Below are 26,945 nucleotides of genomic sequence, written 5' to 3' on the forward strand. Positions count from 1 at the left end.
ATTTACCGGTGATCCAATGGGGGCATAGATACGCTCGAAGACGGCACTGAGACGGAGCCACGCGATTGGCTGACCGCCTTGGCGGAGAAGTAGTGGGGCTCCCGTGATGCATTGCGCAGAAGCTTCGAAGCCGTACAGAGTTACGAGCTACTCTCCCTTCTCCTCTCGGCAGCCGAGCTGTTCGGACGTGAAAAGTGTTTGTTGCTCGTGCGGTGTACGTAAACGTTTTAGTCGGAACACACTTATTTTTTTTCCCTTTTTAAGACGTGTTCCTCAAGTGTTAATTTATCTTTCTATCTATTTTCTTTTGGTAAGACACGTAAATCAATCGCGTATAACTATGGCTGATCAGGAGAACAACGACTTCAGCGAAGATATCGCTGATCAGAACTTTGAGCAGAACGGCGAGGCGGAGAATGGTGGCGGCGGGGACGCCGCTGAAAACAACCAGGAGTCCCAAGAGGACAGGTAACTTTTTCTCAATCTCCGTTGTGTCCCAGATTGCTTTCCAGCTTGGATGGCGAACGCGTAATAACGTTTCATTCTGACGCACGTAATTTAACTTTTTATCCGCGCGGAGAAATATATATTTTTTTTCTTTACATTTTGTGCGTCGTCGTGATATATATATATATATATACATATACATCGTATGTATGTATATATATTTTTTTATATAGCTGTAGATATATAGATTATCTAGTTCCGTGTCGAGTAGCTTTCATTTGGTACGATCGCGTATGACAAAATGGCGGACGCGGGAGCTTTCCCCTTTACGGTAACAAAAAAGAAAAAGTAATCCAACGACATCAGACGGAAAATGAGTGTTTGCATTTTTTACAATTGTACTACCAGCGTGACGTTACTATGATAAAACATTGGGTAACTTTCTTTTTTTCGAACGCGTTGCAAGTACTTTGATATATATATGGTGATTCAGAAAGAAAACAAGTGGAGATGCCGGCCGTAGGTTTTCAGAGGGACGCGCCCACGCATTGTTCGTTCGTCGCATGAAGGAGGCATATAAAATGGCGGGCTTTGGATTATACTGATGTATATATCTATGCATCAAGTTTTTTTATCGCGTGTTCAACATGCTTGGGCATATCCTTCGTGTATTTTATTACGTTTTACGTTACGTTTCATCCCAATAAAAATTTCTTCTTTCTTTTTTTTTTTTTTCTTCTTTCTTTTTACTTTTTTACAATAGTCAATTTACATTCGTGCTATCGATTCGAAAGTAATATATATATATATATAATGTGTGTATATATATAATTATTATCGATGCAAGAGAGTAAGTGTAACGAATCAAATATCAATTTTTTTCTTATTTACGAAAAAATATATTAAAGATGTTATTTTTGTCTGTAAAATATCTTTGAGAAATACTTAATTTAAAGGATTGTGTATATCATAAGAATTTGTCTCAGTTAGCTACGTAGCACCTCTTTGCCTTTACCCTTTTTCAGCGTAACGAGAACTCAAGCTGGATGATTTATTCACCGGATTCGGCGAAATTAGTCTGATATGTATCGATTTTATCGGACTCGTTCTATGTAAATACTACTTTGTGTTCTTACTTTTTATGCCGTTACTTTTGCTCCTTACATTGCCACAGCATTTTGGACTCTTAATACTAAGGAATCGACTTCTTTTTTTCTTTTTTTTTTCCTTTCTTTCTTTCTTTTGTCATCCTTACAGCCTTGGATTATCGCAAACTCTTACTCATAGTTTGGGGTATGTTTTTTGAAAATGGGTAAGCATTATTAGATTAAACGTAGAGGTATATAAAATTTTTTTGGGAAAGCGAATGTAACCTACAAATTTTAGGTAGTATCCTTATGCTGTGCTTATCGCGTAGATTTTCTTTGAAATGGCATAAATATTTAAAAACACTAGAAAATCTCCTATTTTATAAATTTGGAGGTGTACTTTCTCTTATCCATGTGATAGGTGTTTAGGAATGTAAACCTAATGTAGAACGTAACAAAAATCAATGACCGAAGGCCGTCACTCCACTGTTTTTAACACATCAATTTTAAAGTCCAAATAAAATAATGCATGATATTTATTGAGAAAATAAGATAAGGTAAATATATGCGTAATCATGATAAGTGCTAGTTGTAACTTTTTATTGTGCTGTTGTTGCGAGGTATAAGTTTATTTGAAATTTTATAACTTTGTGTAAACTCCTTATTTCTGCTCCTACCTATTTAATTAATTCTATTCTAGTTCTGTAATTAATAAAGAAAAGTTGTGATTCTATTATTGATCAAGTTTGTATACGAGTAACGCAAATAATGATTATAATGTTTTTATAGAGTGTAAACTTTCAAATCCGTTTTTGGACAGCCGAGAATCTTCCTCATACATTCATTGCAGCCGAATTCTGGTTAGTCAATTGTTCACGATTGACAATAATGTACGCTTACCTGGGATCTGTGAACTGAACCGTGAAGCCTTATGAATGACTTCTGAGTCTGAATTTTATGAGAAGTCAACGTCAAGTTCAAGTCCGTCATGTTTCGTCACTACACAAGCACTGGAAGTCGAGTCAATTGCGTCAGATCAATAAGTCTCGCACAGACACACACTTGCCTGCTGGGTCACGCGTAGAGTAATTTCTGATACGATGTCAATGCTGTTTGGGCGTGATCAAAGCACAGAGTCACTAGGGCCAATGCGAAAACCTCCGATAGGTCGGAATGCCATTAACTCAGTTTATGTGGCTTGGTCTGCAGGTGGCAAACGACCCAGTGCGATTATGGCGGGCGGCTCGCAACCGGCTAACCGTGACCCGACCAACAACTGATAAGCGGCGAGTGACTGGTGCCCACGGTATTTATCACCAGCCCTAGATGATATATGAAAGATCAATATCTAAGTACAGACAACTACCACCAAACTGCCAGAAAAATGAAATCATATTGCAGCTCGTAATTTGAATATGTAGAAAGGACGAAAAGTATATCAGGACTTGAAACAATAATAATATTTTGCCGATGACTAAACAAAGAAACAAATATATACATTATCATATACATATATTTATATATTAAATAAATGTTCAGTATCATGTGCATATAAGTTTAACTAGAAAAAAAAAAAAAAAGAAAGAAAAAAAGAAAAAATAAGTATATGAAGAAGTGACCAGCATTAACTTGTAATATGAAAACAATTTTTTTAGCTTTTTAATAGAGTTGCAGTCTATCTACCATATGCCAATTCTTTGGGCCAATCAGCAGTCAGAGTTCAACTTGGAAAAGTTAAATCTTGTTTCCTTTAGGAGCAGCTGTATCTCAACTGGAGTTGTAACTGTAGCTTGGGTTCGCAAGAACGTCATGAAAAGTATTTTGATCTCTAAATACGTTAATTTCCATATGCATACTTTTTTCCAAGTTTTCCCTTCAATTCTTTTTTTTTTTTTTGTTCTTGAAGCATATACTTGTTTGAAGTTCAGATTATGATTTTTATGGTGTACAGAGCTGTCATCACATGGTTGGTTGTCACAACTTTTGTTTCACGTACTGAGGATATAAATGCACATTTATTTCATACATATGGTAATATAAAAAAAAAAGTTGCAATGAATTATAATTCATTTATTTTAGGAGTGGTATGAACATTTTATTACTATTATTCTTGTCTTGAAACTATTACTGATATTTTTGTTCATACAAAAATTATATTTTTTCCAAATCTCTCATGGCAGGCAGTATAAAGTTGGTCACTTGAATTAACTTCAACTTAAGTTTGTAATTGAATATACATACACGTAATTATATAAACATATAATTATGAAGCATTTAATAAATTACTTGCATCCGCTAAATAAAGTTCCTCGCCAAAACTTGAGAGCTTATCCAGAACCCCTTTTCCAAATGACAAATGGTCTTTTACGTTTCTTGTGTATTATCAATATTAAATTTTAATATTTTAACAAATGATTCTAATTTTTCCAGGGGTCAAGTCAAACTCCTTTTTGAAATATATATAAATGGATACAGTTCGTAACAAAATTAAAATTTTTGCTTCGCCCTTAATCCTTAATATTTATATAAAAGATCTTTTAAACTTTTAGTAAAATATACTCATTCCATTGCTTTACAGGTCGGCCGGAGGTAACCAGGATTCTCTGAACGATAGGTACATTCCATTTTTTATTATTTTCTTTTTTATCTTTTTTTTCCTTGCCCTTTTTTCTTTTTATTTATTTATTTATTTATTTATTTATTTATCTATCTATTTATTTATTTATTTATTTCCAAAACGTAACATAGTTTGAGTAAAAAAAATATGTATATTTAGTGCTAAAGTTACATATCCAGATGATAGCCAGCTATGATTGCTGCTTAATTCGAATAATAATTTATTTGGAAAGTAGGTCGAACATGATAATTTTAATTTCTTATTTATTTTTATCTTCAACAGGAAATTATTTGTTGGAGGTCTAAGCTGGGAAACAACGGATAGTGAGTATTCATTTTTTTATCGAATGGGACATAAAAAAACTTCAAAAGGAAAAAGTTGTGCTCTTAAGCAATGATGCATACTTTTTTTTACCTTAGGACACCTTCAGATGACGATTGTCAGATGAGAAAACTTTATTTCTGAGCTTTAGCACATTTACATTTTTATTTTAATATTAGTTGGAGAAGAGATAGGCTTTAGATAGGTTGAACACAATTTGTTAATTGTATTTATTTTTCAGAGGAACTAAGAGATCATTTTGGTGCTTATGGTGATATTGAAAGCATCAATGTTAAAACAGATCCAAATACAGGACGATCACGCGGTTTTGCGTTTATTGTTTTTGCAAAAGCTGAATCGCTAGACAAGGTAATTAAGATACTTTCTATTATATATCATTTCATCATTGATACTTCCAAGTTTGTAATAATTGGCTGATGAAATTTAAGTACCAGTTCTGCTACTGAGTGTGCATGACGACGATCTACTTCTGATGAAAACAAATAAATATATAAAATTTTATATACACAATGATACATTTTCTATAATCTAGAATTGGTATGTTTCATAGATTATTTCTGGTGATCACATTATTAATAATAAGAAAGTAGATCCGAAGAAAGCAAAAGCTAGGCATGGGAAGATATTTGTCGGTGGTCTTTCGACGGAACTTGCGGATGAGGATATTAAAAATTTCTTCTCACAGTTTGGAACTGTAAGTAAATTCTTGAATACAAACGAAACATTTGATCATCTGCGAATACCATCGGTGAAAATTATTCCAACTTTTTTTTATAGATCGTAGACGTAGAGATGCCATTCGATAAGACAAAGAACCAGAGGAAAGGTTTCTGCTTCATTACTTTCGAATCAGAACAAGTAGTGAATGAACTTTTGAAGACACCTAAACAGACGATAAACGGCAAGGAGGTTGGTATAAGAAAAAAAAAACGTCAATCACAAACTTGTATTATTAATGAAAAATTCTATATAATCTTGTGGGATAATTCAATCAATTCAGGTCGACGTAAAGAAAGCCACTCCAAAACCAGACGGAATGGGCGGAATGCGCGGCGGTGCTGGAGGTCGAGGTGGTAGAGGTGGTCGAGGAGGAAGAGGTCGTGGATTTGGCGGCCAAGGAGGTTGGGGTCAAGGTGGTTATGGTGGCGGATATGGCGGTGGATACGGTCAAGGAGGCTACGGAGGAGGCTACGATGGTTATGGAGGAGGCTATGACTATTACGGCGGTGGGTACGGCGGCTATGGTGGCTACGACTACAGTGGATACGGTAATTTTATTGACTATTACTAAAAAAATTCACGTGAGACACACGTGTTTGCTACTAGTGCTCTACTTGAACAAGAAAAAGTCAAAGTAAAAATTTTAAAAGAAAGAAAAAAGAACAATCGTTACCGTCCCAGTGTATTCGGCAGACGATTACTATAGTAACTTATTTTAACATTTATCACTGAAATTACCTACAAAAATCAATTAATCAGGCTTTGCTAGAAAATAAGAATTTCTTTTGCGTGAGAATGAGAGAGAGAGAGAGAAAGAGAGCGAGAATGAAAATGAGAGTGAGAGAGAGAAAAAGAATAGGAGAAATAAAGAACAAAAAATGTTCAACTACAAGTCACATTGATCGTTATGATTGGTTTGATGAGGCATGTCGTATATATAGTGCTTACAGTACTAATATTCAAAGCTGAACGTATGGAGATCGTCTGCCAACATAACAAATAATATATATATATATGTGTATATATATATATATATATATATGTGTACTACTATTTACTTTGTGGTACGCGATAAACGTATAGATATTGAGAAGTTTGGTATTATTGTATGTATCATACAAAAGATTATATACGATGTGTGATATTAATTATAGCTGATGCTGCAGGGTGAGTGCTGGTTTGCAGGCGGATCAGCGACTAATCTTTCAGTCTAAAGTCAAATATAACGTCGGTTGGTCGGTTAGTTGGTCGGTTAGTTGGTTGACTGATCGGTTGGTTGGTTGTTTTATTCAACTAAAAAGGATTACTGTATCTTTTTCTTATCATTATTAATATTATATAACACACGGGTATTAGACTTTTATCGCATAATCGTGCAAGTTCCTTCTTCTCGATTATATATATATATATATATATGTGTGTATGTATGTATATATATATATATATATCTCGGTGATTGGTTCTTTGTTTACACCAGAACAGTGTGTAAACCAGCAGCTCAGGCGTGTAGGAAAAATACCATTTTTTTCGGATTATGTTCCTCTACCTCTTTTTACGTGTAATACCGTAGTTTTTAAACAATAATATATATCACGACCCTATCGTGGCTTTAATTGATAAAACCTTTTAGTAATATACTTTGTGTATGTATGTTTATATATATATATATATATATATATATATATATATATATATATACACACATTATTTATGATGAATGTATACACACATATACAAATATATATGTATGAAATAATAATAATATACAGAGATCGTGAACATAATCCGAATACCTACTTCCAGAGGGTTGGCTGTTTATGAAGCTGTGACCAACTAAATTTAACGATTTACTAAGTTATATTCTTTGATGCCTTGTTAATATTAAACTAACACAAATATTACAAATAGACAATTATACACGTACATGTTACGTGCAAAAGATGCACACATACACATAACACATACATTTAACACACGTGCGAATGGTTATAGTATTAACGATAAATTAAAGAAAATGACATATAATATATGTAACAGTGAATGTGTGAAGTCTATTTTTTAAACAAATCCGAATTCTTTCTTTTTTAAGATTCTCTCATTATGTTATATAATGGGAAAAGATCAATAATATTGCACGATTAGAATTTATTATTTGCACATTGCACCGGGTCACGTTTTTTCTTTGTTTGTAATTTTTTTTTTTTTTTATATATATATAATTAGCACTTTCTAATTTAAATAAAAAAGGAAAAAAAATAGAAGAAAATTTGTTATAGGTTTTTAACAAGTTTTCAAAAGCATGTTTTAATTGTTTTCGATGAGAGAGATTACTGAGTTCAAATTTTAATATAAATGAATTTGTGAATAAAAAATTTTAAAGATACGTAACATTTCATACGTTCACTGATTGATGTCAGTGAATCAGTGGAATATAGCTTTCTTTTCTCATCTATTTCGGTTTTCACGAGTATATATTATTATTGTTATTGTTGTTGTTGTTATTGTTGTTATTATTATTATTATTATTATTATTATTCTACAGACTCGCTGACTTCAAAGGCACGCAATCACTGTAACATAATTATATATGAACTAAAATTTGGAGAATATTAAAGCAAAAATGTACAGGACAATATGTCGTATGAAATGGTATATTGAACCTTCCGTTCCTGCTTTTAATCCTATATCGGCAAAAAAATATATTTTTATATATATCTCGTGCATGCTTCGACATTTCTTCTACGTTTTCATTCATCATAATTCATATCATCACTTTATCAACTATATTCATTAAGCATATCTCAATACGCTGACCATCAATTTTTCTATTATCTGTATTTGTCAATTGCATTTTTTTCTTTTCATTATTGTGTCACGTAACTTGACTACTTTACTTTCGAAGAGAAATCAATTGAAAGTTACTTAAATTTATCCCCCCCCCCCCCCCCCCTCAAAGGTCCATTCGAATAATATTACTACTTTAATCGTACATTTCGGCCTTCATCAAACAAACAAACTAAAAGAATAGCCGCAAAAATTGGATAATCTGTTTGATTATACACTCTTTTTCTTCCGCTCTCCTTCTCTTTCATATTACCCATCCATATATATCCCTTTATTATCCTTAACGACAGTGGTGAACATATTTGGTAGTACAATTAAATTTCATTTCTGCAATTATCAGTTCGTCCATGCAACAACTTATCCATAGTTGTTCATAGACGATACATCTCTCACGATTCAAAATAGAAGAAAAAAAGAATAATGGATGAGAATAATTTGAAAAAGTAAAACAACAGCCTCTCAGCACTTAGAACTTTGAAATGTGCAAACGAATGAACCCTTTGGAAGATGTGAAATAGTTTTTCAATAAACATAACACGAACTTAAGAATAAGATCTTTAGAAAACTATATTCATTTATTTATATGTTATATACATATGCCTATAGTACAAGTGAAATTTGTCTTGAAAAGAAAAAAGATTGACAAGCTTTTTATAATAATGTTTAACAAATTTCTGTTGAGCTGATTGTTTTATTGATTATATTTTGTTAATTAAGAGATGAAAGCTCATTAGCGAACGTAGACTTTATTGTAAAAAAAAAAAAAAAGACAGGAAAAAGTTAAAACTAACGTGTTTTTTGCGCGTAATTACCATACTGATCCCATTGTCTCTTTATACCGTGTGTTCCATGAAACGCAGACGGCTATGGCTATGGCGGTGGTAGTTACGATGGTGGCTACAGTGGTGGGCGCGGTGGTGCACGCGGTAAAGGTACGCATTAGCGTTCCTTCTCTATTGTTTTGTATTTTCCCATGGCATATTTCATTTAAATATCATATTTTATTGGTATATATATTTTTTATATTTATTTATTTTTCTTTTTATTTTTCATTTTCTTTTTTTTTTTGATTTTTTATTATTAGTATATATTCGCCATAATGAAAAAATATTTCCTTGTCATTACATTTTCATTCAATCCCATATCTAATATTTTTTATGTTTAATTCATCGCTCATTCTGTATACTCCTTTTATTTGTTTATTTTGTTCTTTTTAGTGTTTTTTATATATATGCATATAATTCCACATTGAACGCATGTATATGTACGTATGAATGTGTGAGAAAAGTAGCACATTCTTATATTATCGATCATATGAAAATTAAAGTATTGGTAATATTTAGTTTAAATTTCTTATCTTTTTCTCACAATTATATGCTAATTGTAAAATCAAATCTTGATATATCTTAATGTTGTCTAAAAGAAAAAGAACAAAATTGTCTCATTTATTCTATATTTGTGATATAACAATTGTGTTGGGAATACTAATCGATTAATATTGTTAATCATATCAGCTTTATAGATACAATTGCAACGTTCTCTCATCCTCGGTATCGAATGATTCACCTTGGGATGTATTATCACTAATATTTTATTAATTGTAATGCTTTTCAATATCCGTTCAACATATGCTTTCAAGGGGTTACTGTATTGTTACGATAAAACAAATGATGATTAATATTTCTTGTGTTTTATATGCAGACTTGTTTTTAAATGACTCGATCGATTTCAATTGATCGATATCAATGATTTGAAGTTTTTTTTACATGTTAATTTAACTTCTCTGCATAATAACTTAATAGAAAATGTACGTATATGTAGAAAGTATGTATTTAATAATTGATCTTTCTAACAAATGAATAGAAATTAACCCTTTGGAAGTATTATACTAAAATAAAAATGATTCTCTGCTTATCATAATTACATCTACGTGCCCTTCGGTTTTATTTCATTTAATTTTCCTTAGCCTTAAACATTTCTGGTAGTGCGTGTTGTAAAAGTTTAGTTGAAATAAAATGAGTTGTCAAACTGTTGATATATATATATGTGAGTGCGCGTATATGTATATATATATGTATATATCAATAGATGTTTAAATATAATTTTCAAGCATTTTATGCTGTTTGTTAGAAAAATATAAATAAATATTTCAGCTTACGGAAGACTCCAGAAATGTGTAGGACAAGGGAAGAATATGAAATGGAACACGCAGCCTGCAGCTTACTACCTTAGCCTGTAGCCTCTATATAGATTCTCTGTTATATCTTCATTATTTTACATTATTTTCTATTATAGAAGTGTGCGTGTGGTAGTCTATACGCCGAATCTTTTCTTTCATAGTCATTCTCTTTGTTGATAATTTTTATCTAAATACAGACAGTTGGGGAGGAGTAGTTCATTAAGTAGGTTATTTGACTAACACGTCATGGGATTGTTTCAGGAGGCTCAGGCTATGGCGGCAAGCAGAGGGGAGGTCGCCAAAATCAAAGGCACCAACCCTATTAATGGAAATCCTTATTTGCGACCGCAATGTAATATTCATTGCAAACGCTGGTAAGTCAATTCATTCAAAATAATTCATAATGGACAATCAAATTATATATATCGTGATCTCATCCTTTGTTGAAATTATCCTGTACTATTTTTTGTTTGGTTCTGTTTTGTTTTGTTTTGTTTTGTTTTGTTTTGTTTGGTTCTGTTTTGTTTTGGTTACTAAAAATTATTAAACATTAGAATTGAATCGATGATTGTGGAAGTGGTCTGTCATTCGAGTTATTAAAAAACATGTTTTGTATCACACGCGCTGTACTTAACATTTTTAAATTATATAAAAGAATTATTTTTCAAGAATTTTTAAATAGTTCCAACACAAATGTAAAAATATCTCAAAATAAAAACTATATGGCTTATATTTTAAGTCACTTTCATAATTACGGACTCGGTCTCCTCATTTGTTAAAAACAAATTCATTAATTTAAAAAAAGTATTAATAACTTCGGATTAACTTCTTTGTTAATCGGTTTGTCAAATGATTTTTTTAAATAATTGTTTTATTATTTATTTTTGTAATATTTGTGATAAGAGAGAAGGAAAAAGATTTATCATTAACAATTGTTTGTCCTTCTTTTTTAGGTTTCCCGCCCTACAAATTTCATCATAAATCGTCAAATCATCATCATTCCATTAATAAACAACCACGTCATCTACGACAAGAACAACAACGCAGACAACTGCCGCTAAACAAATTCAGTCATCAAGATTCACAATTAAAACAGTAAAATAGTTGATCATGTTGCGTTTAACATATAAAATAGCATTGTGGAAGTTAGAGAGAAAACATTCGCGCGAACGTATGAAAAGAAAGAATGAAAAGAAACAAAAGAAAAATAATGTATATACATATACACATGTATATATTTCTTTAAATGCGTATATGTATTTACATAGTTTGCTTCCATCTCTCGTTTACCCCTTTGTACAATATAGTCCAAACTCTTTTATTATATATTATAGTTTAAAGACTATTCTCTCATTAACTCTCATTGATTTATCTCCATTTTTTATTTATCTTAAAATTTCTACAATTAATTAATAGCATTAATGTCTCATATAAATATATTATATATATATATATTCAGTGTTGTAAGGCGTGTGTGTGTGAGATCGTATATCATATTTACGTTTAAAAAAAAGAAAAAAAAACGAAGAAGAAGAACAAAGTATTTGCATTTTTTGGATATGGCCAATGAAGTTATAAACAAATGGGCACAATAATAACAAACGTAGTTTTCAATGATTATATTAAACGCGACCACAAAGGATAACCACAATAACACCCACGCCTTTTTTACCCCCACAAAAGATATTTAAATATTTTGTGGTGTTTATTAAATACATGATTCTTATTTTTTTTTTTTTCTTTTTTTTTTTCTTTTTTCTCCTCCTTGTGCAAATGGGAAAGCAATAGATGAAAGATAATATTAATATTAATAATAATAATAATAATAATTTAAAATACGAAATAGTGTAGAGAATAAATAAAAATACGAGTTCTCTCGTTCGTATAACTCGGTGAACAGAGCTGAGTAAAAGAGAAAAACACAACCAACTTTGTCCACATTTTTAACGATATAAGATTATTTTAATTTTGTCTATAATTAAAGTTAATTAATGGGAGGGGAGGGGGGAGATGAAACCTACCGTAGAAGAGTAAGCAGAGGCAATGTACTTTTTACACATGAATGTTTCAACAACAAAAGAGAGAGAAAGAAAAACGTAATAGGTGCCCAACTGTTTATAGTGATTATAATGAGAGAGAGAGAGAGAGAGAGAGAGAGAGAGAGAGTGAGAGTGAGATGAGGTAAAAAGATTATTGCTTCCTTATTGGTAAGAATAATAGGATAAAATAAATTCATTTTGTGTACATAATATACCTTGCATACGGTTGTGTGTGTATTTGTATTGACCAGGTCCTATATAATTATTTTTTACTTTAAAAAAAAAAAAAGAGCTAAACAAACAGTATGTACACAAGATTTCTTTAATGCGTCGAATCTAAACTATAATATTAGATTTACATATAAGACTGAGGAGGAAGGTTTATCGATCTTATTATAGAAAGGAAAAAGTATATATAGAAAAGTAAAAGAAAAAAAGAAAAAAAAACAAGTATTTTGCTGATTCTATTACAGCTAATTATGTCTTCGGTGAGATGATTCTTCGCTCTAATATGAAAGGAACGACTCTGCATAGGTATTCTTAATATTTATATATTTGACACAATTTTCTTTGTAGATATATAAAAAAAAAGTAAGTCGTATTAATGTATTTCAAGTACAAGTCTCTCCATTGTATTTTTCTTTTTCTCTAATCTACAAATCTGTGCTCAAGTCGTGCGTTGTAATATTTCCTTGAAAAAAAAAGAAAAGAATAAACAAAGAAAGAAAGAGAAGATGCACTAATAATGTCTTGAAGTAAAGCTTTCAGTATTTTGTTTGATATAGATTAAAAACAACAACAAAAATAATAATAATAATAATAATAATAATAATAATAATAATAAGCTGTTAAATAGCGCGATTGTGACTTACCTATTCTGTTAAGATGTTTTTTCGTAGATAGGATCACTTTTATAAATTGAGTAAATAAACTCTTATATCATATTAATTAAAAAAGATTTAAAAAAAAAAAAAACGATTAAAAACTAATAATAAACTCCGCCTAGTACACTAATTGATATATGTCTAGTATAAAGTTCAGGCATCGTCGAGCTTCGATGTTTGATTTTAACTCCGCGATTGTCGTTTAATAAAAATATTGTAACATTAGGAGAGAGAGAGAGAAAGAGAGAGCGAGAACGAGCGAGCGAGCGAGAGAGAGAGAGAGAGAGAGAGAGAGAGAGAAATTCTAACTATATACGTTAATAATGAGATTTTTTCTTTAACAGAAAACGACAAGTTCGATTTTATCAGAAACCATTGTTCTGTCATAATTGATTTAACGAGAAATTAAAATTTTGTAATGAAAATTAATGAAAATCACTTTTGGATTCCGGGAAGAGAAAGAGAGAAAGATAAAAAAAGATACAGTTAGAGAGATAAGATTTAAAAGTAATCTCAATTATTATCTTGCTAAAAAGCATTGAAACTTTTTATCTAAAAATTAACAATCTTTGATTGGCGTCAAGAACGACGTCATATATATATATATATATATACATACATATATATATATATAAAGGATTTGCATTTAGTTTTAATTTAATATAAACGATTTAATTAAAAAACTGGAATATAATAGAAACTTATCGAAATAGCGAATGATAATTAAAAACAACTTTTAAAAAATGGGTCATCGTGATGAAAATTGAAATTGATTTACAAACGCGGGAAACAGCGACCAATGAGCGAAGAGCTTAAGAGTGACTACTTAAATGCGCACGAAAAATGGCGTTCACCCAAACTTTAGGCCTCCCGCTCATTGCTCTCTGTTTGCATTCATTAAAATCATGAGCACGAACGAAGCTCAAGCAATGTACAATTGTAATTTTTAACGACGTTCCGAAACACCATTCCCCTTTCTTCAGATATTTTTGACAAAAAAGACTAAATACCGTAAGAAAAAAAATGGACTTTTTCTTTTTCCTTACTATGCACACACACACACTTATTACTCGCATCTAATATTTTTTACGGAAAAAATACATATTGTATTATCAGAGAATATAATCTTATCGTCCAATCGAATGATACAATGATAAATTCTGAAATATTTAAAAAATTCCATTATCGTAATTATAGAGATATAATACGACCATATAAATAGATATAATCTATTGATTTGTTAAGATCGATAGAAAGAATTACAAAACAATATTCATATCGGATAATAAAGACAATAAAGAGAAAATTCAATAACTAAATATTCGTATAGATCGAATTAAAATTTTGTCCAAAAATATGTAGCATGTTATTACGTATGCGCCTTAAAATTTAATTCATATTTCAAACGACAGATGACGCATCTACTAAAAGATTTTGTCGGAAGCAGTTGCTTCTTTCTATTTGCTTTTAACTTTTCAGTGCAGGTTCCGCTGCATGTGCTGACACCAAGGTGCTCGGAGGACCCAACACTGAGAACTGTTTTTATAATTAACATTATCGTGGACTGTTGTTGCTCTCGTGGAAAGGCTACTCTCTCTCTCTCTCTCCCTCTCTCTCTGTTTTTCTCTTCCCGGCTTTCTCAATATCATCGATAAACTCAGTGCTTCGCGTCTATTCAAGACCGATCCTTGTTAGGTGAGTGTAAAATAGTAATACGAATCACGTAAAAAGATATCACACGAAGTTCAGTGATATTCGACTTTTCGTAGTAGTGAGTTTCGGAAAGAAAGCAGTAGTGGGCAGAAAGAAAGAAAAAAAGAAAAAAAGAGAAGAGAAGGAAAGAAAAAAGGCATGCAAGGAGATATACGAGTCGCGGTTTCGCCTATGCTACCTCCTCCTCGTTTCTCCCTCTCTTCTCCCCTTTTTCATCGTTCTCTATCTCCTCGCCCCGGTTTCTAATTTACGGATAATTACGATGTTTCGTCGAAAATCCGATTGATTTTTCATTACACTCGTGCAACGCACAACAATATCACTGATAAGAGATTTAGACTGTTTATGAGTTAGCTCAATTAGTTTTCCCCAAAGCGTGCTTTCTGGGGAATTTTTAGAGTAACCGTCCCAGAGAAGAGATCAAGAAAAATCGCCATGCTTGCTCGTAAGACCGACCGGGCAGTCTCTTCTTTGTCCTCGATTTCGCCCCGTTTTCTATTCAATTGCGTTTAATCCCATAGAAATATTCGGGGTATGCTTCGTGTTATTTCTACTTGTTTTTACCTAACCCTTTGGAGATATTATTTCTTTGCGTTCTCCCGCCTATCTTTGCCCGCCTTCTCTTGATGCTCTCTAGCGTGGATCGACTCACGCCACATTCCTAGTCTTGTATCGTAAATTTGTGGCATGTTTGCGTTCTTTCCTTCTTTTTCTCTATCTTTCCCTCTCTCTCTCGTTTAACGAGTGGAATCCAGTTTTGTTTATGTTGGGATTTAAGAGTAACCATGCACAATTCTTTTTATCTATAAGTAATCAAGGATAATTTAGTAATAGAGCCTTATTAGAAATTTATTAAAAACTATTTTATGAAAATTTTTGTTCTTTCGTAGAAATTCTATCAGGATATTTATATTTCATTACGCATCAGTCTCTTGTGATAATGCTAAACAAGACACTTGACACGATGTGCAAGGTTCTTTGGAATCATTTTTTTATACTGTGTTTTATATTGACAATAAAAATTCTTTTTATTTATTTTCTTCCTTTTATTTTTTATTTCAGATATTCGCTTCATCAAACTGCGGCTTTGGCAACTGAGCATTTAATCAGTCTTCTGGCAGATTATTTGGAGAGACGAAAAGCAAAAAAAAATGGTCATGGAGGCATCCCCCTCGCCGCAAAGTGTCGGTCGTGAGTTTGTCCGACAATATTATACTTTGCTTAATCAAGCTCCAGCACATCTTCATAGGTATTAATTATTTCCCTTATTAAGTATCGTTTTATTTATTTATGGCAGTAATAATTGACAGAATATTTTTTAGGTTCTACAATCAACATTCTTCTTTTGTACATGGAGGGTTAGATTCTAATAGAGAATCGACCCCTGCTATCGGTCAAAAACAGATACATCAAAAAATTCAACAATTGAACTTTCGTGATTGCCATGCGAAGATAAGCCAAGTTGATTCACAACTGACTCTTGAAAATGGAGTTGTTGTGCAGGTAAGTAATATATAATTAATTACTTAACTCTTAGTACAATTAAGTACAATCTATTTTATTTGATATGTTTTATTCAGGTATCCGGCGAACTATCCAATGCTGGACAACCGATGCGCCGATTCACTCAGACTTTTGTATTGGCCATTCAAGCACCAAAAAAGTATTACGTACACAATGACATTTTCCGTTATCAGGATTTGATCTTTCCCGATGAAGAAGAAACGGATGTGAGTGGAATGGAAGGAGGTATGAACGAGACCACTGAAAGGGACGCGGAAGAAGGAGGTCCATCTGAACCAGACGAAGACGAACATCAAACTCAAGGACAGCCGCTTACAGGGTCTGCACCAGCTGCCGAACCACAAAGTCAACCTACTATCATTCCTACTCAACAACCACAACTTCAACAACAACAGATTTATTACGCACAACCACCGCAGCCACTGGTTAGTATAAAAAATAAAACATAGTAATAAAAGATTAATACATTCTATAAAATGTTTATATCATTTACATTGCGTTAAATCATTAGGTGCATCCTGTGATGCAACAAGTGCTGAACGGATCTGTTCACGAAGAAACCACTTTGATAAATCAACAACAGCCTCAGCCTCAACAGCAACAACAGCAACAGCCTCCACCGCCACCTCCTGTACAACAGCAACAACAACATCAATACGTTGCCGAAACAGCAGCACAAACTCAATTCGTTCAAGAAGCAGAAACAGATACTGCGGCGGAACAGCAAACGTCGGCGGAGGAAGAACCGCAAGTACAGTCGGAAGAAACTCAAGAACAAACAGACACTGAAACATTTCCACCATCTGCACAAGAATCTGAACCTGAGCATCAAGTGTCTAACACGAATGTTAGCAGTAGCGGGCCTAAAACTTACGCTAATTTGGTAAAATCTTTTCCAAGTTCCACCGCTACTCCTAGCCCTCAAGTTCCGAAGATATCTATGTCCCCTGTAAGTTCCCATAGTTTATGTAAGATATAATTTCTTTTTTATTTGATTTCAACTTTTTGGATTTACTATTTAGACGTGACAAGGGACATTCGATCTTCATCGCTTCTTACTTTTCAGCCACCAATGACGAATTTAAGGTTAGACGATAGATCACCGTTACATCCTACAGGTAGCGGAGCTACGTTATCAGGAATGAATGTGGCCACGTCTCAACCACAAACACATAGAACAAATAGTAATCAACAACCTCAACAACAACCTCAACATCAACAGCAAAGAGCTTCGAGAGGTGGTCTTGTACAACGAGGTAATCTATAGCTATTTCTATAACCAATGCGATATTATTTTTACCTACCGTAACTAATAACTTGTATATCTCTTATTAGATGGAGAAAGACGTGGAGGAGCAAGACCATGTCAGTACAGTGACGCTCATCAACTATTCCTTGGAAATTTGCCACACAATGCGTCAGAGCATGATTTACGTCAATTATTTGAACGGTATGGCAGAGTGGCGGATTTACGTGTACACAGTAAATCTAGTGACAGATGCAAAGGTCCATTGGGTAGTAACAACGCGACGAAAGTACCAAATTATGGATTCATTACATTTGAGGATCAATTAGTTGTTACGAAAGTATTAAACTCTTTGGTTAGTTTCCATAATCAATTTTTTTTTTTCCCTAATATATTATCATCACAGAATAAAGAGTATAATATTATATTTTATCATAGCCTATATTTTATCCGGATGAGCATGGACAAAAATTGAACGTGGAAGAAAAGAAAACTAAGCCTAGGATGTCAATGGATGGTAGTGGAGGAAGGTTGAATTCTGGTGACGGTAATATGCGACCGATGGGAGGACAACAGCAGCAGCAACAACAACAGCAACGTGGACCAGGTAATGATCGGAAAATCATTAAATGATCATATCGTGATGATTTAACGATAGCATAGATACATTAAGAGTAAACTAGAATGTATGTGTGAGAGAGAAAGAGAGAGTGAGAGGAAGAACACGAGATAGTATTGATCGTAACATTTAGTAAGAGTAGTATGACACATCGATTGTAGGTGGACCAGGAGGAGTGATGAGGGGTGGTCAACATGGAGCAAGAGGAGGTCGCGGAGGCTTTTCAAGAGGAGGAGATGGTGGTAGGGGAGGTGGTGGAATGAGACAACCTGGTAATCCAAGTAACGCCAGTTATCAAAATCGTCGCTAATATAGAAGTGACGGTTAAAAAGTCATCTCCCATTCCCTTCTTTATTGAATATAAGTCTCACCGGTACATTATACCATCCTCTCATTCCCAAAACACACACAGAACCCAGGACTAGTTCGTACGCTACTCGACATCGATAAAGATGTCGCCCTTGTACGCTTATATCTGCTTGCAACGTTCGTCAAGCAGTTAAACTATTAAACCAGATGTCGGCTCAATCAGTACGAAATATAAACTCGAACTCGTGATGAGAGATACACGATATTATGATATGGCTTATACGCGATCTCACTAAGCCAATATAATATTTTCTTTATCTAATGTCAAGATTTAAAAAGAGAATAATTGCTTTTATTCTTCTTTTCATGGTCACCCAAGTCGATGTAATCGATTCGAGTTTGTTCTTCACACGTTAGCCGACCAGGAATTTTAAAGACTTTACAATGAAAACTTAATAAACGAAATAATATTAACAAAAATAAAAAAGAAACACACACACACACACACATGTTACATGTACGTGTATAACGGAGTGACACGTGACCATCTGTCTATAAATCCTGGACAACATCTTTCAACAATAACAATTATTACTACTACTACTACTACTACTACTACCACCACCACCACCATCATCACCACCACCACCACTACTACTACTGCTACTATTACTACTCTTACTACTACTATTACTACTTCTACTACTACTACTTCTACTACTACTACTACTACTACTACTACTACTACAGCAGCAGCAGCAACAATAACAACGTACACAGGGTACGATGTTTCTTTTTAAACATCAATGTCAGACAAAAAGCAAGATCATTTTGAAAAAAAAAGAAAGAAAAGAAGATGTACATTGTTTTGGAATTATCATTAGGTGTATTAATTATAAGGAGAGAGTTATAATATAGTGTGACGTGGATCTAATTTGTTTTTTTATTTTCTTTTATTTTCATATTATTCTTTCTCTCTCTCTCTCGCTCTCTTTCTCTCTCTCTCTCTCTCTCTCTCTCTTAAAAACACGTCACACATACATAACTCTCTTTCTCTTAATTATCTTCACCTTTCCACGAGCCAAATTAATCCTGCGATCTAAGTGAGAAATAGAGAGAGGGAGAGAAAAAAAAGAAAAAAGTAATTATTAAATAACATAGCGGGTACTCTCGCAATATTATTATTATTAATTCGTTAACTGCCGATAATAAGATACCTGTTCCACCCTTTTAAGCGCAAAAAATATCAATGACGAGATTTGTTTATAGATTATCGATTTGGTCGAACTGTTGTTAATAACGAGTAGGGAACTGCGACTGTTCTGTGGTCGTATAAAAAAAAAAAAAAACAAAAGACATTGTCAAATTTCCTTTTTCTATAATTATCAACAAGTATTTATAAAACACACACGTATATATACATACATACATACATATAACATTATATACATGATCAATCGACCGGTATCGATTGATGATGACGATGATGATGATGATGATAATACATAAAATATTTCCTAAACTGCAGCTGGTCTCGCCATTTCTCTCGCCATTCATCTTCTCACGCAATAGAAAATTTTTTTTTTCTGTTTTCTTTAACTTCCTCCTTATTTTTTGTGTAAAACACACCGTGTATCCTTAATCATTGTTCTTAAATATATATATATATTTTTTCTTTTTTTTTCTTTGGTCTTTCTTTTCTGTCTTGTTCTCCTTTTACACATCTTACCTATTATTTATGTGGAAAAAATTAACGTAGTAGAGTTAACAAAAATTGTACCTGTACTTCCAAATCATATTTACCTTTGCGGATCATATCCCGTATCAGTTGTTTCGAATGAATGAATGAATGTATTAAAAATTAATTGTCATTGTCATTGTTGAGAAAAATCAATATATATGGTTGTCTCTGGTGATCGCAGAACTCGCAGTGCGCTGCTTCAAATAATAATATTAATAATTAAAAAAAAAAAGAAACAAAATTATATAAAGAAAATAAAAAACCAATACGTACACACAGCAGACACACACACACACACACACACGCTATAGTAATATAAGTATTATAGAACGGAGTAAGAGAAGAGAATAAAAAAAAATCAAGTGCATGTCTTCGAAATGCGTTCTCTCTTCTACGTGTCGATTTTAAAATTCGCACGATTATTGCGAGTCATCGACGAAGATCGACACGTAGAAAAATTAATAATAATAATAATAATAATAATAATAATAATAATTAATAATAATAATTAATAATAATAATAATAATAATAATAATAATAATAATAATAATAATGAAATAAGAAAAAACCAATCACAAGAATTCGATGCTAATTGTTTTCTTCCTTGATACACTACTATTATTATATATTCTCTAAAGTTATTAATTATTATTGTAACTGTTAACAAAAAATAGAGACAGGTGGACAAAGAAATAAGACTTTTGATATTCGATCAGAATGAATTTTTGCTGTTTGAATGATCTGATATATCCTAGTAGTATCTATATATCTATATGTATGTACATATATATGGTTATGTGTATGTATATATATATATTATAATAGAAAGAGAGAGAGACAGTAGCCGACAGTTTTCCTCTTTTTTCCTGTTTTATTCCCTCGATAATAAATATTTCTATAAATATTAAAAAAAATTAAATAAATAAAAATAAACAAAAAAAATCTTAGATTTAAATAACAAATAAAATATATGAATATAAAGAAGGAAATATTAGTTAGTCGACATGGTAGTCGACAAGAAGATATTGGCAAGTAGATTTTCAGAGCTGCGATATTACATTTGTTGCCAGCTAAAATCTATACAAATTTGGTTAAAACCAAATAAGAAAAAAGAAAAACGATGTAAGCAGTTTCGTCTTTTTATACTTAATTGATTCATCTAAATCGATACACGTATATTAATAAAAATTTCGCTAATCAATATATATACATCGAGAAAGAGAGAGAGAGAGACAGCGAAATTAAGATGCGTGAAAATTTTCGGCCACACAGAGTCCTGCGATTATTAGAAAGAAAGAAAGAAAGAGAGCAACGTATTTTTCTGGCCTACCAGTCTTTCCTCGAAAGATCGATCGATTCGTCTATATCTTTTTTATTTTCTTTTTTTTTTGCAAAATAATTTACCGTTTGTATAATCTAAGATAAACGAATTCTCAAAGTTTTGTTTGTAAGAGTGAAACGAGAAAAGAAAAAATAAAAGTATAAATCTTTTTTCCAAAAGATAAAGGTTTTGCGGCAAGTTAATTATTTAAAATTCAGAAATTTGAATGTTTTAGGCACGGAGTTACATAAATAAATAAATAATTAATTACTTAAAGTAAGATTAATAACATAATATAAAAAAAAATCATAATTATGTGGAAAAATGAACGTAATTCAATCGAATCACATATTGATTCGATAATCTTTGTCAAAAATTCAAGATCACATACACACGATCACGTCATAGTTTCTTATCGATTAATAATTTAATAATAATAATAATAGTAATAATAATAATAATAATAATAACAAGAATAATAATAATGATAATGATGATAATAATATATTGATTAATCATTTAATCAATCAATTAATTAATTAAAAACATTATTTGACCGTAAATGCGAAAATTCAAAAAATAGAAATTCTTATATCATTATTTTCGTATAGAACTCATCCTTAGGGAGAGAATTATTCGATATATTTTTTTCCATATAAAAAACATTTTTCTTGATATTAATGTTCGTTCTCTCTCCAATATTTTTTTAACTATTATCTATTTTTCCTCGTTTTCATTCTCCATATATCTCCAATATACATCCATAACGATACTTCTCGTAGCACATTAAAGTGCCACTATCGTTCTTCGTGATTAAAGCTTAAGGAAATAGAGGAAGAGATAAAAAGAAAGAAAAGAGAGTTAATTAGAGAAAAAAAATATCACGATGATACTGCCGTATCTTAATCGTGGATAAAGAAATAGTTTCGCGTTGCTCTGAGGCTATATATATCATACATATATATTTTTAATAATTAGTATTTGATATTGTCTAAGCTTCTCGAAATTATGATTTCGCATTAGAAGACAACCAGCTTTCTAACATTGCCTGTATAAGAAAATTTGATATTAGCTTTTCTTATTTTGTACAAAATAGAAAGAGAAAAAGTGTAGAAAAAGAGAAAAATTTGCGTGTATAATTAACAACAAATGTATATCGATTTTTCTGCCAGATTTTTTGTACGGTGCTGTATCAGCTGATTGTCAAATTGAAGAGAAGTAAATCATTTGACAGGATAGAATAATCGAATTTATGATCTAGTACGACTAACAAAGAGAAAGAAAGATATATATATATATACACATATGTGTCGCTGTGTGTGTGTGTGTGTGTTTATGTTTGTACTTAGAAAGAGAGAGAGAGACTAGGATGCAATTTGTTAAGCATAATTGCAGTTATTTTTTGCTGAGCATAATACACCGTCGCTTATACAATTATTATTTCTTTTTATTTTCAATGAATGTATATGTATATATGTATGTGGGGGTTTATGTAGTACATATATAGAGTATAAAATGACAGTCGAAGACGTATACTATCAAAAAATCCACAGTCATGCGGATTATTTCTTTAAGTAAGAACAAAAATTCTGCAGAACTTTGAAACGTTCAATTTTTTTGCTTTCTATAAGAGAGAGAGAGATAGAGAGAAAGAGAAAGGATCATTATTATAATTAGTATAAAATGTTTAAGGTCAAAATAATTAAAAAAATAAATAAAATAAATAAAAAAAAGAAGAATGCAAGCAGACGCGTTTGGGCACAAACACATACACACATACACACAGACACGAGAATAACGATTAGATTATAAAGTATATAAGTTGACGAACTTTTCTAGCAGAAATATTAATTTGTCTTTTACTGGGCCAGAGTTTTGTGTGCATGTATATGTAAAATTGTCAACGATAACATTATTACGTCAAACCAAAAAAAGGAGACAAACAATGAAAAACAAAGAGAGAGAGAGAGAGAGAGAGAGAAAGAGAAAGAGAAAGAGATAATGTAGAAAGAAGTAAATGTGGAGAAGAAAAAAAAACATCAAATGTATTGTAACTTTTTGCATTTAGTATATAATATACCTACCTTACTACCAACTCGTCGCAACTGCTCTTTTTTTAATCTAACGTTTTAATTATTTTGCATAGGAAAAAAATTTATTAAGGATGATTATTATATTTTTAGTTCCTTCATGCTCTTATAGTACTTTGTTGTATTTTTGGCAAAAAACGATTTGTCAATATATATGTCGTTATACATAATAAATAATCTACGGATGATAAAACAGTTGTTAAAAGTATTACAATATACCTATGAAGTAATTTTTCAATGATCGATAGTAAATAAAAATATAACATTATCGAATGAGTCTCCCCGGTCGATAAAACAAAGATCTATCATCGAGACTCCAAGGTCGATAAAAAAGTGCTCCACCATATACAAACATGTGTCAATATTGGAAATAAAAAAACCATTATCGATATCATTTGTCTAACCATTGTATAGATCGATAAGTAAAAAAAGCTAGATATAAATAAATTTTATAAATAAAGCCCTAAATGGCATATAGTGAACTTTCTTCCTGATGAAACTAAATTACTTACGAGTCTCATATATTTATTATACAGCGAAATATCATTAATGCCAAAAATGTTTAAATTTAATGCAATTGCTGGTACATTTAATAAAATTAAACAAGCAACATATGCAGGTATTAACTCTTTGAAATAAGTTATTTGAAAAAACTAGTGTAATTTTAATAAAATTTTCTGTAAAGGAAATAAAAGCATCTTAAGAGTACACAAAAATAGATAAAGCTGTTAGAACAATGGTAATTATTAGAGATTATCCGTATAATTACACAGGAGCACTTTAAAATATTATCAAAAGAATGAGAATACTTGAAAATAATAGAATATCATTTTTCAATCACCCACAGAGAACTGAAACATTGTCAAGAGAATCGCAAAAACGAGAAATGATGTGTATAATAAAAAATATAATTATTTACACAAATAGTACATAAAACATGAACTGCACTCATAACATGTATTATATTATATTATAGCGATGAAATAAATGTATGTATAATTACAAATTGATGTGTATTACATATGTATTAATATGAAAAATCAAAACAACAATTTAACGTGAATAAAAACTCAATGTATACTTTATCATATTCTTTAATTATTATCCTCTCCAAATTATTTTCCTTACATGAGCCAAATCGTTTCCGAGAATTTGTGCCTATAAGTTTTGTCATCCTTAAAAGAAATTCCAAGTTATGAACAAAACAAATTCTCTGAAACGTGTGCCGCATGCCACCTCTTCGCATATCATGTTTCCCGCGTACAAAGCCTGCTCTCCGACGAGATTCCTGGAATTCAGTACTAACCACCTACCTGTGCCACCTCTTCGCATATCATGTGTCCCGCGTACAAAGCCTGCTCTCCGCCGAGAACTCCTCGAAAACAATAGGTCGCCCGTGCCACCTCTTCGCATATCATGTGTCCCGCGTACAAAGCCTGCTCTCCGACGAGATTCCTGGAATTCAGTACTAACTACCTACCTGTGCCACCTCTTCGCATATCATGTTTCCCGCGTACAAAGCCTGCTCTCCGACGAGATTCCTGGAATTCAGTACTAACCACCTACCTGTGCCACCTCTTCGCATATCATGTGTCCCGCGTACAAAGCCTGCTCTCCGCCGAGAACTCCTCGAAAACAATAGGTCGCTCGTGCCACCTCTTCGCATATCATGTTTCCCGCGTACAAAGCCTGCTCTCCGACGAGATTCCTGGAATTCAGTACTAACCACCTACCTGTGCCACCTCTTCGCATATCATGTGTCCCGCGTACAAAGCCAACTCTCCGCCGAGAATTCCTCGAAAACAATAGGTCGCTCGTGCCACCTCTTCGCATATCATGTGTCCCGCGTACAAAGCCTGCTCTCCGACGAGATTCCTGGAATTCAGTACTAACTACCTACCTGTGCCACCTCTTCGCATATCATGTTTCCCGCGTACAAAGCCAACTCTCCGCCGAGAATTCCTGGAATTCAGTACTAACCACCTACCTGTGCCACCTCTTCGCATATCATGTGTCCCGCGTACAAAGCCAACTCTCCGCCGAGAATTCCTGGAATTCAGTACTAACCACCTACCTGTGCCACCTCTTCGCATATCATGTGTCCCGCGTACAAAGCCTGCTCTCCGCCGAGAACTCCTCGAAAACAATAGGTCGCTCGTGCCACCTCTTCGCATATCATGTTTCCCGCGTACAAAGCCTGCTCTCCGACGAGATTCCTGGAATTCAGTACTAACCACCTACCTGTGCCACCTCTTCGCATATCATGTGTCCCGCGTACAAAGCCTGCTCTCCGCCGAGAACTCCTCGAAAACAATAGGCCGCTCGTGCCACCTCTTCGCATATCATGTGTCCCGCGTACAAAGCCTGCTCTTCGACGAGAATTTCCTCGGAAACAATAACTCGCCCGTGCCACCTCTTCACAAATCATGTGTCCCGCGTACAAAGCCTGCTCTCCGGCGAGAATTTTCACGGTACCAATAGTTTCTATTTCTTTACAAAGAAGAAATACAACCTGGGATTGGCGAGATCGCGGGTGCCACCTCTTCGCATTCCATGTGACCCGCTTGCAGATGTTGATTTGCTAAAGGAATTCTCTCGGAACCAATAGTTTATATTTAATAACAAAATCTTGTGATCCTGCACAGAACCATCTTTGCGGGTGAATTTTTCAATTTTGTTAGTAAGTAGGAATTAATTCAAGAATGAAAAAATTATAGGAATATGCAGTTTATTGAAAACGTAAGTTGGATAAGAAAATTAATGGTAAGATGTAAGAAAATACACATTAAATTTCTATACACTTTATATATTTATTTTAATTTTCCATATTAATACATATTAATACATATATCATTTTATAATTATACAAATGCTTACTTTATCGTTATAATATAATATAATACAAGATGTAAATGCAATTCCTGTTTTATGTATTATTTGTGCAAATAATTATATTTTTATTATATAAATCATTTTCCGTTTTTGCAATCCTCTTGATAATGTTTCAGTTCTCTGTGCGTGATTGAAGAATGATGTTCGATGATTTTCGTTTTCATTGTTTTGTTATTTCAGGATGCTCCTGTGTAGAGGATAGATGATCTGCAATAATTACCGTTGTTCTAACAACGTTATCTGCCTTTGTATACTCTTAAAATGGTTGTAGGGATTATTTCCTTTACATATTCTAAAGTGGTTTCCAACAAACTAATCGCTTATCTGCT

At 32.6% G+C, this 26,945-nt stretch overlaps 2 protein-coding genes across 12 annotated transcripts; both read left to right on the forward strand.

Annotated features, from left to right (window-relative positions):
* Positions 1-143: 143 nt before the first annotated feature.
* Positions 144-13,251, forward strand: LOC127070817 (RNA-binding protein squid). 10 transcript variants are annotated; one of them, XM_051009290.1, is made up of 10 exons: positions 145-468; positions 4,114-4,149; positions 4,435-4,475; positions 4,715-4,842; positions 5,045-5,188; positions 5,272-5,403; positions 5,495-5,720; positions 8,919-8,990; positions 10,499-10,611; positions 11,191-11,395. In XM_051009290.1, the coding sequence occupies exons 1-9, from the start codon at positions 341-343 to the stop codon at positions 10,561-10,563; spliced, it is 972 nt and encodes a 323-aa protein (XP_050865247.1). In that variant the 5' UTR covers positions 145-340; the 3' UTR covers positions 10,564-10,611; positions 11,191-11,395. The 10 variants fall into 10 exon arrangements, with proteins under 10 accessions (XP_050865244.1, XP_050865247.1, XP_050865242.1 ...); XM_051009289.1 differs by having other exon boundaries at positions 146-468; positions 5,495-5,762; XM_051009292.1 differs by having other exon boundaries at positions 146-468; positions 5,495-5,660.
* A 1,377-nt stretch (positions 13,252-14,628) lies between these two features.
* Positions 14,629-23,729, forward strand: LOC127070816 (ras GTPase-activating protein-binding protein 2). 2 transcript variants are annotated; one of them, XM_051009283.1, is made up of 9 exons: positions 14,629-14,855; positions 15,936-16,122; positions 16,196-16,376; positions 16,454-16,822; positions 16,909-17,346; positions 17,464-17,653; positions 17,733-17,998; positions 18,082-18,250; positions 18,424-23,729. In XM_051009283.1, exons 2-9 carry the CDS (start codon positions 16,025-16,027, stop codon positions 18,570-18,572), a joined length of 1,860 nt encoding a protein of 619 aa, XP_050865240.1. In that variant the 5' UTR covers positions 14,629-14,855; positions 15,936-16,024; the 3' UTR covers positions 18,573-23,729. The 2 variants fall into 2 exon arrangements, with proteins under 2 accessions (XP_050865240.1, XP_050865241.1); XM_051009284.1 differs by lacking the exon at positions 14,629-14,855 and adding an exon at positions 15,264-15,405.
* The last annotated feature ends 3,216 nt before the right edge of the window (positions 23,730-26,945 follow it).

This window comes from Vespula vulgaris, chromosome 19, assembly GCF_905475345.1.
Source record: "Vespula vulgaris chromosome 19, iyVesVulg1.1, whole genome shotgun sequence".
In the NCBI taxonomy this organism is placed as follows: domain Eukaryota; kingdom Metazoa; phylum Arthropoda; class Insecta; order Hymenoptera; family Vespidae; genus Vespula; species Vespula vulgaris.

Coding starts and splice junctions, on each gene's coding strand:
- LOC127070817 (XM_051009285.1), top strand. CDS start 341: ATGGCTGATCAGGAGAACAACGACTTCAGCGAAGATATCGCTGATCAG. Junction 4,476..4,714: donor AAGCTGGGAAACAACGGATA/GTGAGTATTCAT, acceptor TTTATTTTTCAG/AGGAACTAAGAGATCATTTT. Junction 5,763..8,918: donor CTACGACTACAGTGGATACG/GTAATTTTATTG, acceptor CATGAAACGCAG/ACGGCTATGGCTATGGCGGT.
- LOC127070816 (XM_051009283.1), top strand. CDS start 16,025: ATGGTCATGGAGGCATCCCCCTCGCCGCAAAGTGTCGGTCGTGAGTTT. Junction 16,377..16,453: donor AAAATGGAGTTGTTGTGCAG/GTAAGTAATATA, acceptor TGTTTTATTCAG/GTATCCGGCGAACTATCCAA. Junction 17,347..17,463: donor CGAAGATATCTATGTCCCCT/GTAAGTTCCCAT, acceptor CTTACTTTTCAG/CCACCAATGACGAATTTAAG.